This window comes from Poromitra crassiceps, assembly GCF_964638095.1.
Source record: "Poromitra crassiceps genome assembly, chromosome: 7".
Lineage (NCBI taxonomy): Eukaryota > Metazoa > Chordata > Actinopteri > Beryciformes > Melamphaidae > Poromitra > Poromitra crassiceps.
This window is the reverse complement of record NC_139628.1, coordinates 45,168,380-45,182,573: the sequence shown is the minus strand read 5'-3', so window position 1 is coordinate 45,182,573 and position 14,194 is coordinate 45,168,380. Positions and strand designations below refer to the sequence as shown.

The 14,194-nt window shown below is 45.5% G+C and overlaps 1 protein-coding gene across 1 annotated transcript; it reads left to right on the top strand.

The window, feature by feature from the left end:
- Positions 1-297: 297 nt before the first annotated feature.
- Positions 298-2,295, top strand: LOC310779633 (long-chain-fatty-acid--CoA ligase ACSBG2-like; the record flags this gene model as incomplete). Its single annotated transcript, XM_083640139.1, has 1 exon — positions 298-2,295. The coding sequence occupies one exon, from the start codon at positions 298-300 to the stop codon at positions 2,293-2,295; it is 1,998 nt and encodes a 665-aa protein (XP_083496265.1).
- Between the last annotated feature and the right edge of the window lie 11,899 nt (positions 2,296-14,194).

Sequence of the window (14,194 nt, the reverse complement as noted above, 5' to 3'; positions counted from 1 at the left end):
TACCACACCTGTACTTACAGGGTAAGAACGGGGTACAAGAAGTGAATTTACCCCGTACTTAGCCTGTACAGTACTTGTACAGGGTGTACAGTGTAAGTACAGGGTACCACACCTGATGTCAAATCACTGATGTCACTGTTTAGTCACTGATGACATCACAATTGCTCGAGTGACATCACTGATGACATCACAATTGCTAGAGTGACATCACTGATGATGTCATTAGTGATGTCATAACATTGTTCTATTTAAGAGCACACACGTGTGTTGTTGGCCACTGTGTGCCAAGTTAGAGCCATGGAGTGCAAAAAGATAGTGAATGCCCACCGCCCAGATTCCCAGTCGGTGCCAGTAGCAGGGGAGCCCAGCCTGTGGACGTCCCAGGGCAACGGGGAGGTGAAGTTGAGGATGGAGACGTCTGGCATGGCTGCCAAGCCCCCTTTGACCATAAACCAGATGTTCACCTCAGTCGTGGAGCGCTTCGGCAACTACACCGCTTTGAGCTGGAAGGAGGGTGAGCAGCAGAAGAGTATGAACTACACAGACTACTACGAGAAGTGCCGCATTGCAGCTAAGAGTTTCCTCACGCTTGGTCTGGAGCGCTACCACGGGGTCGGCATCCTTGGCTTCAACTCTCCCGAGTGGTTCATATCTGACATCGGTGCCATTTTGGCGGGTGGTTTTGCTGTGGGCATCTACAGCACCAACTCTCCAGAGGCGTGCCAGTATGTAGCAGAGAACTGCAAGGCCAACGTCATCGTGGTAGAGGACGACAAACAGCTGCAGAAGATCCTTCAGGTTAAAGACCAGCTGCCACACTTGAAAGCAATTATCCAGTACAAAGAAGCTCTAAAAGAGAAGAGACCGAATCTGTACACGTGGGCAGAGTTTATGGAGCTTGGATGTGATGAGCCAGACAATTTCCTTGATGAGATCATCTCCAGCCAGAAGCCAAACCAGTGCTGCACACTTATCTACACCTCAGGAACCACAGGACAGCCCAAGGGAGTCATGCTCAGCCACGACAATGTGACATGGACGGCGCTCGCCACCAGCCGCCATTTGCGCCTGACAGACGCCACCCAGGCTCAGGAGGCTGTGGTCAGCTACCTGCCACTCAGCCACATCGCAGCTCAGATGACTGACATGTGGATCAGCATGACGGTGGGAGGGGCTACGCACTTCGCCCAGCCAGATGCCCTCAAGGGCTCTCTGGTAAACACCCTGAAGGAGGTGCGTCCCACAGGCTTCATGGCCGTGCCACGAGTCTGGGAGAAGATGAAGGAGAAGATGGAGTCTGCCGGGGCCAGGTCTTCCACTGTGCGCAGGAAAGTTGCTGCCTGGGCAAAGGATGTGGGTCTGCAGACTAATCTTACCAAGATGAACCAAAACGGAGCAGCTGTACACGAACCATTCAACTTCCGTGTGGCCAAGATGCTCGTGTTCAACAATGTGCGTAAAGCCCTGGGCCTGGACCGCTGCAACAAGTGCTACACAGGTGCTGCTCCGATCTCCAAAGAGACCCTGGAGTACTTCCTCAGCCTGGATATTCCCGTGTACGAGCTGTATGGCATGAGCGAGAGCTCTGGTCCTCACACCATGGCCCAGCCCGACACCTTCAGGCTCACCAGCTGTGGAAAGGAGATCCAAGGTTGCAAGACGAAGGTGCTGCACAACGGTGAGATCTGCTTCTGGGGCCGTCACGTCTTCATGGGTTACCTCAACATGGCTGACAAGACGGAGGAGGCTCTGGACAAAGAGGGCTGGCTGCACTCCGGCGACCTGGGCAAACACGACCAGAATGGCTTCCTGTTCATCACTGGCCGAATCAAAGAGATGATCATCACAGCAGGAGGAGAGAACATCCCTCCCGTCCCCATCGAGGATGCCGTGAAGGAGGCCGTGCCGCTCATCAGCAACGCCATGCTGATCGGCGACGAAAGGAAGTTCCTCTCCATGCTGCTCACCATTAAGTGCCAGGAGAACGGCGAGACAAGCGCGCCAGAGGACGAGCTCACAGCGGAGGCCGTGGAGCTGTGCAGGAGGATGGGTAGCAGCGCCACGCTCGTCTCTGACATCTCACGTGGCCTAGACCGTGCCGTCCATGACGCCATTCAGGAGGGGATCAACCGTGTCAACGAGAAGGCGGTCTCCAACGCCCAGCGCATCCAGAAGTGGATTGTACTAGACCAGGACTTCTCCATCACCGGAGGAGAGCTGAGCCCTACCATGAAGCTGAAAAGGCCAGTGGTCATGGAGATGTACATGGAGCAGATTGAGAACTTCTATAAGTAGGTGGCCACACCTGACAAACTGGCCACTCCCAGCTCAAGTTGCTCGGTTGTCCATGACACCACACACACATTGCTCAAGCCATAGGCCATATAGGCGGTTTACCTAGGGAGCCGCGGTCGCTTCGGTGCTTGCGGCGACGCGGCTGGGCTCTACTCGCGATTTAGAGCGTCAGCATGGTCTATTTTCTCTCCATGCTGCGGTGCGCATTTCACAGGAAAACACCATAGAATCAGTCACATTATGGTCATATCTCCATTATATTCACCATAGAAGCACAAAATCAACTGACCAAGCTCTTCTTCACTGTTGTTGATTAATCTATGTGCACTGATGCCATTTTAAATGAAACACATTCTATGATGATAATCTATCTGTTTTTAAATCACTTGTCTTTTGAAAATTGTGTCTGTTATTGAATTACCATAAAAATAAACCAAGATAACCTGTATGTTTAGGTTTGTTCTTTTACTGTACTAGGGATCTCGCGCGCTACACGTGCTTGATTTTGCTGAGCTGGCCCTGCAGCTCGCATTCGCAGCTCGGCCTGTGAGAGCAAAAATGACAGGCCGCTGCACGGCCTTGCCCGCAGCTCGGCTTCTGTGTGGTCAATGACACCAGCATCACTGATGATGTCAGATTCATGACATCACTGATGATGTCATAGTCGCATCTATGACATCACTGATGATGTCACAGTGGGATTTATGACATCACTGATGATGTCACTGTAGGATTTACATCAGTGGGATTTATGACATCACTGATGATGTCACAGTGGGATTTATGACATCACTGATGATGTCACAGTGGGAGTTATGACATCACAGTGGACAATCACAGTGGGACAGAGAAACAAACAAACTATACTGATGAAGATGATGATGATGATGATGATAGGCTATATACTTAATTTTTAGGCTAGGGCTATGTCATCATTATTTAGAGAGAGCAGAGTGTTTGAACTATATTATTTTATTTTAGAAAAATGCCACAAAGAACAGAAATAAACACAAACTAAAATTGTGAATCACTGCAACCCAAAGACCCAAAGAAAATATGAGAATCACTTATCATATTAGGCTGATTGGTCCAGTAGTATGCTAGATTAGCTGCGGACAGTCAGATACACACACCCAACCCCCAACCACTAGTCTCTTAAAACAGACTGTCTTATCTACATCCGGCAGATGCAGCTATATACAGTCTGTACTTCGTGGGGGAGAATCATGCACCAAACGGAAGAGGAAGTTGAAAGGCGGGACTTCCGCTCATTCGTGCAATCAGAATTTAACATTAGCTAACTAGCTGTATACTGCTGTAGCTATCGTTAGCTAACGCTGATTAGTAAGACGAACGATAAGCTCAGTAACGTTAGCAACTTACCTCATCACTTTCGTTTAACTCTGGAATAAGTGCACGTCTTGCACGAGGTTCCTCCAAGCCGCGGATACATCGTTTACGTCTATCAGGGTCTTATTTCACCGGTTTCGTCGGCGTAGCTTCCATGGTAATTCTAAAGCACTGCTAGCATTAGCAACCTGCATCGGTTTAAGTTTCAGGGGGGAACATATTTTTCGTGGACACGCGTGTCGTGATTGGTCAGATTCCGTCGAACTTCCTTCCGGTCTGAAGGTTTTTTTCACTACTTCCTTGTGCATGTTCTGGGGGTCTGACGTACAGACGGTATGGCGAGAGCATTTGAAAATTGCGGAAGCCAACTCGTCTGTTCTAAGAGACTACCCAACCACTCACTCACTCACTCACTCTGTCACTCACTCAGTCTCTCTCTCTCTCTCTCTCTCTCTCTCTCTCTCTCTCTCTCTCTCTCTCTCTCTCTCTCTCTCTCTCACACACACACACACACACACACACACACATGTGCGCACGCACACACACATGACTGAACACAAAGCAGCAATAAGCACTATCAAAGCGTATAAGTGATGGTGAAATTAATGTGTGCTATGTGGAGATTTCATTGAGACATACTGTGATGACACACTGTAGCCTTCAGGCCTCCCCTGTCACCACATGTAAACATCACTAATCCTTTACGGGAGCTAGACTTCCACCTTTCCTTCCAGCTTTCATTCTCGGAGAAAAGTCCCAATATCCCACCGCGCATTATTCAGGACTCGACAGCATTTCAAGGATGACTGAAGGCGCTCTGAAGGCAAAGCGGCGTTCCTGTGATTTTCTCCACCTGGTTTTGTAGATGGGATGAGAAGGGAGAGTGGAGAAAGAGAGTGAGGCAGAGAAGGACCAGGGTGGGAATGGAGAGAGTTGAGTCGTAAGAGTTGACGTCATGATCCTGTTTTGTCTGCTGTGTTGCTTGGCTGTCCTGCAATATTCAAATCACAGGAGGCTGCAATTATTTGATACAGGTCAAATGTGTCACAACACAGCATTAAATGAAGCATTGTGGTGCTACAACGGCCTACAAATCATATTCTCCAGATGTAAGGGGAACATTCTTGTTGGGTGCAGACCCCAGTAGAAATCACATCACATTGAAATTTTTCTGTGAAATTGAAATACAAAAATTAGCATTCCCACTAAAACCGTATCTCATATCGCATTGCAATCACATCTGTCAGTATAAACGCAATATGATTTTTTGGGGCATATCGTGCAGGCCTACCCTCTACTGTCAAACCTGTCTCTAATCTAGGGCTGATTGGTGTGATGGAGCTGGAGGAACTATGGAGTAACAGTACGTAACCTTGGCTGAAAGCTGAATCCATTGACAGATCGTTAAAGTGCGAGTGGGCGACACTTGCCCTCTAGCTTGTCGGTCAGTCCAGGAAACCACAGCACTTTTGTATTGCATTATTCAAAGACCTAATTCATAGTCAAGTCTCTATTAAGTCTAGTTCTACCAGTTAACTTCAAGACTATGCTGCTCTGTGCTGTGCTAAGACTGACAGCTGCTTCTACTCCTCCTCTCATAGACAAATTTTGTCCCACGGTCCCCCATATGATAAGATTGATGCTTTTAGATGTTTTATTACAGAAAGTGTATAAAACCCATGACCAAAATATAGTCATTGTGTCACTTATGAATGGAATTATAGCCAAAATAAATGACCCCCCTTTTGGATGGGGACCACCTGGAACCCCCTCAAGGACCCCTGGGGGTCCCCGGACCCCCATTTGAGAACCCAATGCTCTAGTCTGTGCACCCGGGCCCCCCTCCCCCCCTTCCCTCCGGCCTCCTCTACCGCCAAGCCACAACTACAACCCATGCTCGCAGCCTGTTGCAAATTCCGGCCACAGTGTCCGCTGTATCTGCTATTTGAACTGTGCTTTGACTCTGTGTCTGCTTGTGGGGTTTTGGACCGGATCATTGTTTTGGTCCGGGTCATTGTTTTGGTCCGGGTCATTGTTCTGGTCCGGGTCATTGTTTTGGTCCGGGTCATTGTTTTGGTCCGGGTCATTGTTCTGGTCTGGGTCATTGTTTTGGTCCGGGTCATTGTTTTGGTCGGGGTCATTGTTTTGGTCCGGGTCATTGTTCTGGTCTGGGTCATTGTTTTGGTCCGGGTCATTGTTTTGGTCCGGGTCATTGTTTTGGTCCGGGTCATTGTTTTGGTCCGGGTCATTGTTTTGGTCCGGGTCATTGTTTTGGTCCGGGTCATTGTTTTGGTCCGGGTCATTGTTCATGACAGTTGAAGGAAGGACAGAAGGGTGTGATGAGAGAGAGCATAGAGAGTGGATCGGCAGAGTGAAAGGAGATATAGAGGTAGTTTATGGAACAAAAGATAAATAATGACAGAGGCAGCCTATAATGCATTTCTCATGTCCAGCCCGTGTCCTTTGTGAAACACGTCCCGCTCATACTGAACGCTCTGGACACTCGTCACCACCCGCTGCCTGAAAACGAACTAAGCGGCTCGCTTCGGATCTAAAACGACTTTTAAAGCAAAGTGCGCTTTCCCCCCCCTCCACCATCGCCGTAGCGTCTGAATTGGTTCTGACGTACTGTACTGCATCGCCGGTGCGATTTGCAAAGATCGCGCTTGGCGTTCCTCTTGACATTTTAAACACCGCGTATCAAGAGAGATCACGCGTGTGGTATTTTTCACCCGATCAAAACGCCACTCGCGCCCAGCTCTCCCCGGCGCGCCTGACGTGACGTATGATAATGAGTTTCATGTGCACCCGTCCCCTCGCCTGACATATATCTCTGTCACATGATGATAAACGCGGGCCATCTCGTAGGCAGATTGATTTTTTATTCAGTGATTTCTCCGCTGGGGAGAAAAAAAAACCCAACAACGCTGTCTTCGCCCTTCAGTGCAGCACAGCGGCCTTCTTACTGGAAGGTATAGGTCGCCGTTGTCAGCAATTAAACAACTGGAGATTATAGGCATCGTGCGTTGGCTGTGGTGTATCACTCGTCCACACAAACAGCACAGCAGTGCATCTTTAACCATTAACATTTAAATGGCTGCCACGATTGATTGACCAAGTTTGAATGGCAATTTGAACACACAAGTGATTCCGCTCGCCCCCTATCAGCGGCCATGTTGTGACAACATTGTATCAGTCACGGGTCCTTTAGCAATTATGCTTTCACTATGCACAGTATATACACTGCCAAATACTCTGGAACAGCTACATCTGTGATAGATGCAGGATGTTTAATAGTCATGGAGTAATGGCTAGCTGTGAAAAGTAGGCCTCAGTGCACGGATAATGTGCAATATATCATATTCTAGTAACAATTCTTTAGATATAAACTCCCTATTACAGAAGCAATCATGGTGTATTTTTGACCTATACTCCTGGAACATGTAATATTTGATTTGTGTTGTTTATCAGAGTTTGCCTATTGATTGTTGTATTATTCTTTTGTTTTTATCTGTTTATACTTGTTTTTTTTTTTACTTTTTATATGTTCCGACTGAAGATGATCTAATCAAGTCATTTTGCTCAAAGACCCTCCAGTGTATTTTGTCGTTTTTTAAGATATTCATATTTCAAGTTCGAGAAGTTAGGTGCTAAAATGGGAAGATGACCATAGAGTCCTACAGTACGTAATGACAATTTGATTCTGACTGAGGAACTGGCATGTTAACGAGCTACTGTAGCTGTTAGCTAAGCCTGCTGCCTGCTGCTAATAATGTTCGTCAGGCTCAAAACACCACTGAGTGACAAAACAGTAGCTCGTTAACCATTTTGTGTCACGCTGCTTCAATGAGGCCATCAATTTTGAAATCTGTTGCCCGGTTGTTGACATCTCAGCAATAATGCAGCTCTTCCTTGTGGCTAAGCTACAGAGAAAATACTGTTCCTTGCGTAACTTGTGGTTTTTCCAGGCATATATATCCTTAGTGTATCTTACACAAGTAGCAAGATGATGTAAACAGGTAGAAATACTGACCGAAGGGAGGCTTTAAGACTGTGTTTTCATCTCCGGTTTGACATGACAATCCACAGAGAATTTCCAATCAAGCAACTTTGTAAATCACATCATGTCTCATTCATTGTAAAAAAAGAAAAGAAAAAAGGCATAATACTATAATGGTAGTAAATGCTAATGATTTATTTATGATTTCCTACATGGAATCATTTATTATGATTTTCTAGGGAATCCCTCAGCCTAAAGGCAAAATAAACCATCTGGCTGCATTGAGGTTCAAGCCATGCTGATGTGATGGGATGGATCAGAAGCCCCATCCATCCTTCCATAAGATCAACATTTTACATCATTTTGTTTCCCTTCTATGTATATATTTACAAGTACTTTACAAAAGTACTTGACTTTTTGTGCGATTGTTTCAAAGCATACCCACACCTTTAATAGGAAACATGATATACGGCACATTCAGAATGAGAGAGCAGAAAATTAGTTTCACCTTTAGAAAACGGCAAAAAAAAAAAAAAAAATTAAACAGCTGATTTTGATATCGGGTGATTTTTTGTGAAATCATACATTTTTTGAGAATTAAAGCCGCCGGTTTTGAATAATGCCGCCGGAGCCTCTTGCAAATTCGCAATATGCTGAGTTGACGCCGGCAAGATGAATGCGAGCGAAGATGGAACAGACACGGCTGTCTTTTCTCTCTCTCTCTCTCTGCTACAAAAGCTATGGCCGTGGTGTCTTTGTAGCGTTCGCAGCATTCGTTATAGACGTACATCAGATGTATCTCTTCGCGCGTGCCGTGTGGCATGTGGCGTGCGCCGGAGGGGGTTTCATCAGTGACAAATGGTGTCCAACAACTCATCTGTGATGCAGGTGAAGGAAGAGTAGATCCACTCAACACTATGACGGCTTGTATAGCTCAGATGGCGTCCATACTGTTACGTGTGTGTGTGTGTGTTTGAGAGATGTAAGGGTCCTTGAGCTCATATGATGTGGGATCCGTATGTACGGTGGCGTGTTCGCTTGGTTGTCACGTGCCTGATTGCCGCCTGTGTTCGGGCAACACGCGGCCACTCAAACATGAAGTTATATTTTAAATTGATTTATGCATCTGAGCTGGGCATAATGTATGTAGGTTTGGGCGTTATGGGAATGGGCTGTTGGGAGGTGTGTTGATACGTGCCCATATGAGCGTGGGTGCATGTATAGAACAATATTAGATTGTCTTCAAACTGCTTTCTGTCACACCAGCTTGAGTTTCTATAAGAGAATAAGCAGCACAGTCTTGCATTTCCATGTATGCAAGCCTTACAGTGTAGCTGCGGTTTGAATGGGCAAAGAACACAGATACGCATGCACACACCTACACACACACACACACACACACTGTGTAGCTACACAAGCAGTCGCACAAATACACCTACTGTACCCCTTTCACATATGCACACCAACGCACACATACTGTACACAAACACACCCAACATGCACAAGCAACCACACACAACTGTCTTTCAGATCAGCAATATTTAACTTAACTTGTTCAGTAATGATTATGAAAAGTATGTATGGAATTATCTAGTCAGGCCGCCTTTCTTTCTTTCTTTCTTTCTTTCTTTCTTTCTTTCTTTCTTTCTTTCTTTCTTTCTTTCTTTCTTTCTTTCTTGGGTTATCAATAAATTGAAATTAAATATAGACATACCCTACCTCATTGCAGACTGAGCCTCAACATGTTGAAAAAGGCATGACCTGGCCATGGCAATGTAGCTCTATTAATGAGGCAATTGATGAGATTTTGGTCAGTATTGATCGGTATGAGGGAAAACCATGAGAGGGGAAAATGTCTGCACCTAAGGGTTAAAATTAACTATGTCTGTGTGCTTTATGTGTGTTACGTAACCCAGCCAATCAGAACGGAGGACGGCTATTATACAGTATATAATAAAACTGTGTTATTATTCCTGCCTTTTCTTATCCTCGCAGCATAATTATGTGAGCACATCCCGCTGCCTTCACTGACACACCCATAGTCAGAATGACCGGATTACCAATCTCTTGAGTCCTGCTTCTGAATTGCTTCCATTGTTTCTCCCCCCCCGCCCCCCACACACACACACACACGCACACACACTCAAACACATCATACACTGTCTCACACACACACATACACACACACACACACACACACACGCACACACGCACACACACACACACACACACACTCAAACGCATCATACACTGTCTCTCACACACACACACACACTCAAACGCATCATACACTGTCTCACACACACACACACACACACACACATGCGCGCACGCACACACACACACACACACACAAGAAATGGACAGAATAAGTCCTTTCCCATTGATTTCAGTTTCATTATGCCGCTGAGGGCACAAAGCGTCTTTATCGTCTTTTATTAAATGGAAATGATAACCGTGGGAGAGAGAACGCAGCGTCACACCAGGGAGTCCGGCTATATTATGTCCACTGGGAGACATTGGCCAGCCGAAGAGACACACTCACATGCAGGTTATCGATTGGAGTTTATTCACCTGTACGTCGCAGCTGTCATTGAGCACACCTTCTCCATTCCCAATGTGTAATTCTTTCACGTCGTCAATGTTGTGGAAGAAGGTGCACCTTCAGCTCACTCATCTGTTCCAACATTTGTATGAGCAGTGAACTTGTGGTGTTTTGAGAAGTGCTTCTTCACTTGTCAGCCCCTTCTATTAAAACGTGCAGACGGAAAAGAGTGCTCCGGTGTCTTTACTTCGGGTAGTCTGTGTGAAGTGCCCAGGTAAAACATTATTTTATGCATATTGTCCTCCACTGTTGAGCACCAGGACCCTTTTATTCCAAACCTGGCTGAAGCGCGCTGGACTCTATTAATGTACTGCTTCTTCACTTGTGTTTGGTCTTTGTGCTCACAGGTTTTCTGAAGCGGGTCTTTGATTCCCTCATCGTCTGCCTAAACCCTTTAAGAAGGAGAATGCTTTTCAAATGACTTTCTGGCTGGTTTTCTCTGCCGTGATGTTGGTTAGTTCCAAAGTATTATGTAGTATGTTTTTATTGTGCCTTTTGAGAGGGTAAACGTGATTAATATCGTTAAGGTATTGTTACAATTGAGCTCCACACGAGGGGAGATTTCACCTGGCTCAAAGTGGCACTCAACCTAGAGAGCCTCCCCGATGAGGCGGAAATCGGGTAAAAAAAAGTGTCTCTCGACATCTCATCTACTCGCGAGTTTGCATTGACTTTGTATGTAATCTTGTTATCTTGTTATATCTGAAAATGTGGCCGGTGTGAAGGTACACTCAATGAAAAACCTCAAGACATGTTTCAGTTGTTGTAGAATATATGTTTTTATTCTGCAATATCAACGCCTGCTTGCCGGTCCATCCGTCCCACTCGCACGACCAACCATCCTCAAGTGCAGCAGCTTACTTTATTACTTTACTTTATTCGTTTATTTGGGAGGGACAAAGCATAATTAATGAACACGTTGAAACATATAAAATGATACAAGTGTAAAAAAAAAATGCCGGATTTAGCACGAGGTTAATTTCCATCCTTAGTCCCCCAGCTAGTTTTGATGCGATACTGCATACTGTTTCTCTGACCCGGCATTAAAGACCCGGTATTAAAAATGAATTCATCGCAGCAGAAAAAAGGAGAATGCGGGAAGAGAGGTGTAACACAAGGGAAGAGAGGTGTGAAAATGGGATGGGGAAAGTGTCTGGGTGCTGCAGCTTCTAGACCTACTTCTCTTTTTACCTCGTCTCTCAGATGCAAACTCGATGCCTTCTGGCTGACACCCATCCCCGCTCTGCCACTGTCTTCTTCTGTCTTTTCCACATCTCTAGATCACATTTCTGCACCTCTGATGTTCTCTTTTCTTTCATCACTCTCCCTCCACCTCGTCCTCCCCAATCTACCCTGTGGCTCAAAAAAGTAGTTGGTCCAAGGAAGAAGAAGATGATTGGCTATGGCAGGGATACTCAACTTGCTGAGTATCCCTGATGATCCCTGAATGATAGAAGGCCAGGGGCCAGTTAATAAACAAATAATATACATTTTTCTGTAGCGGATTTTAGGTTTTTGAGGGTGTCAGTCGGAGTTTAGTCTGACAATGTTGTGCACACTGGATAGTTATTTAGGTTAAGTTAGTTAGGTTAAGTACACACATTATATTAGTATTTTGACAATTTAGCAGCTAAATCATAGATTATTGAAAGATATTCCATATTCCAGACTGAAATGCTGGAACAGAAGTGGAGTATTGACCAGAAGGACATGAACATTTGGACACTTATTCAGCGGGTATCTTGCATGTTGCGTTCAGGTGCACTGTAAAAAGAAATTAAAAAAAATTGTGCAATTCCATCGCGGGCCACGCGGGCCGCATGTGGCCCGCGGGCCGCAAGTTGACTATCACTGCACTATCACTGCGCTATGGCGTCTGCACCAACTAACTTCAAAGGGATAGTTTGGATAGTTCCTCAGACAGTCCTTGTCTTTGGCGCCGCACTACATCTTCTCAAGGGTAGAACTTCCATGTTCCTACGCCTTCCACACACTGTAATACGCTGCAACAGCACTTTGTGACCCAAACAGCCATCATGCAGCGTAACATTTAGCACATACGATTGAGAAGATGTATATGGTGCCAAAGGAAAGGGCTGTCTGATGGCAAGGTAAAGCGCTGAAAATGTTAATATCACGTACACGTAAACTGACCGTAATCTACTGTAGGTAATACACTGACTATTGATAAGTAGCTATACCTCATGTAACCCCGTGTGAAATAATCCAAACTATCCCTTTAACTTTTGGAACTCGTAGATCTTGCCGCATTTGTTGCTTTGGGTCGATTTAACCAGTAACCTAATATTCACATCTGTTTGTGTTTATTCAGTTTACTGTTTACTCCACAGGTAGGGTAGGGTCATTTAATTCTGTAACTATTTCCAAGCCAGATGATGCAGCCAAGGAGGTGAGCTGCATGGGAGAAGAGGAATAGTTTATATGTGCGATAGTTTATAAAACAATCAGTGGTTAAGCAACATCAATTCGGCCAGTCAAATTCAAAAGTAACTTTTTTTTTGGCTTGGAAAGTTTTTAGCTTTCTTATTACGTGGTAGAAAATCTATGTTGTACAGTAGAGCATTTTTGTTGTTCTTATAGCGCTCTCAAAAGTGATGTTGACTTCAATATAAACAGTAGCCTATCATTTGCCCAACTATAAATGATAAGATCATTTGCCAGTGTTTTTCCACAAGCACATTAAGCAGCCAGCCCCTCGCTGGCTGCATTTTTGGGTTGTTGGTTGGGGTACATTTTTTCCATTATCGTGTGGGATTTATTTATTTATTTTTTATTTATTCTATTTTATTTCATTTCATTTCATTTTCATGCATGATGCTTTGATTCCAATACACCTCTTTATTAGGGAACAGCAAGTAAGTTAAAAATCAACCATAAACAAACAGAAGCAGTAGAGATGATATGTGAATATACTGTAACTGATCATTTTGATTTCCATGACCTTGGACCGCCAACATTGGTGCATTCACTGCTGCCTGTTGACACGCTGCCACAAGTGGGAGGTATCATCACAGCATCAAACCCCTTGAGGCTGATGTGAACAGCTTTTCCCAGTCGGCAGCTCGTTTTTACGGCAGATTCAATAGGACATAAAGGCAGCATTCATCCCTGCATCTCACATCTCTCTCTCCCTATCTGAGCAGCACGCATGTGATTAGCCCATGTGACATTTGTTTATCTCACCATGTCTCTGTCTGCTCCAGGCTGTGTTTTCATGTGTTCTTCCGTATAAATACCTATACTGTAGGAGTGGGTTTGGCCCGGAGAGTGAAATTAATCTGTAATAGCGACATACCTGGCTATTACTGCGGTAGATTTTAAGATGTCGTTAAAAAATGTTATGCTCACAAAGATATCTTATATGGCTTATGGCACTTGAAGACGTGGGTGATGACTGCAGATAAAAAGACTGTGAATAAAAAGAGTGTGAAAGGATGCAGAGCATGTGGTGTTTGTGTGTGTGTGTGTGTGTGTGTGTGTGTGTGTGTGTGTGTGTGTGTGTGTGTGTGTGTGTGTGTGTGTGTGTGTGTGCGTGCGTGTGCGTGCATGCGTGCGTGTGTGTCTGTGTCTGTGTCTGTGTGTGTGTGTGTGTGTGTGTGTGTGTGTGTGTGTGTGTGGGTAAGTGTGAGCCTTTATTCACACCAGGCGCTTAACAGAAGCTGAGTGTCACGCTAAAGCGGTCACACAGGAAGCACTCTATCTCTTTTCCTCAGCTCCTTGCTCGGCGCGCCTTGCCCCTGCCCACAACTTGCATTTTACTTCATGCCTGGCAGCTTAACGCTTGGAAAATAAAACAGAATCCAGAACGATCGCTTCAGCGTGGCTTCAGCGTGGCTTCAGCGTGGCTTCAGCGTGGCACGCACGCGTGCAGCTGGTCTCGCCTGTTAACAAGGATGGTGTGAACGAGGGCTAACGTGTCATTT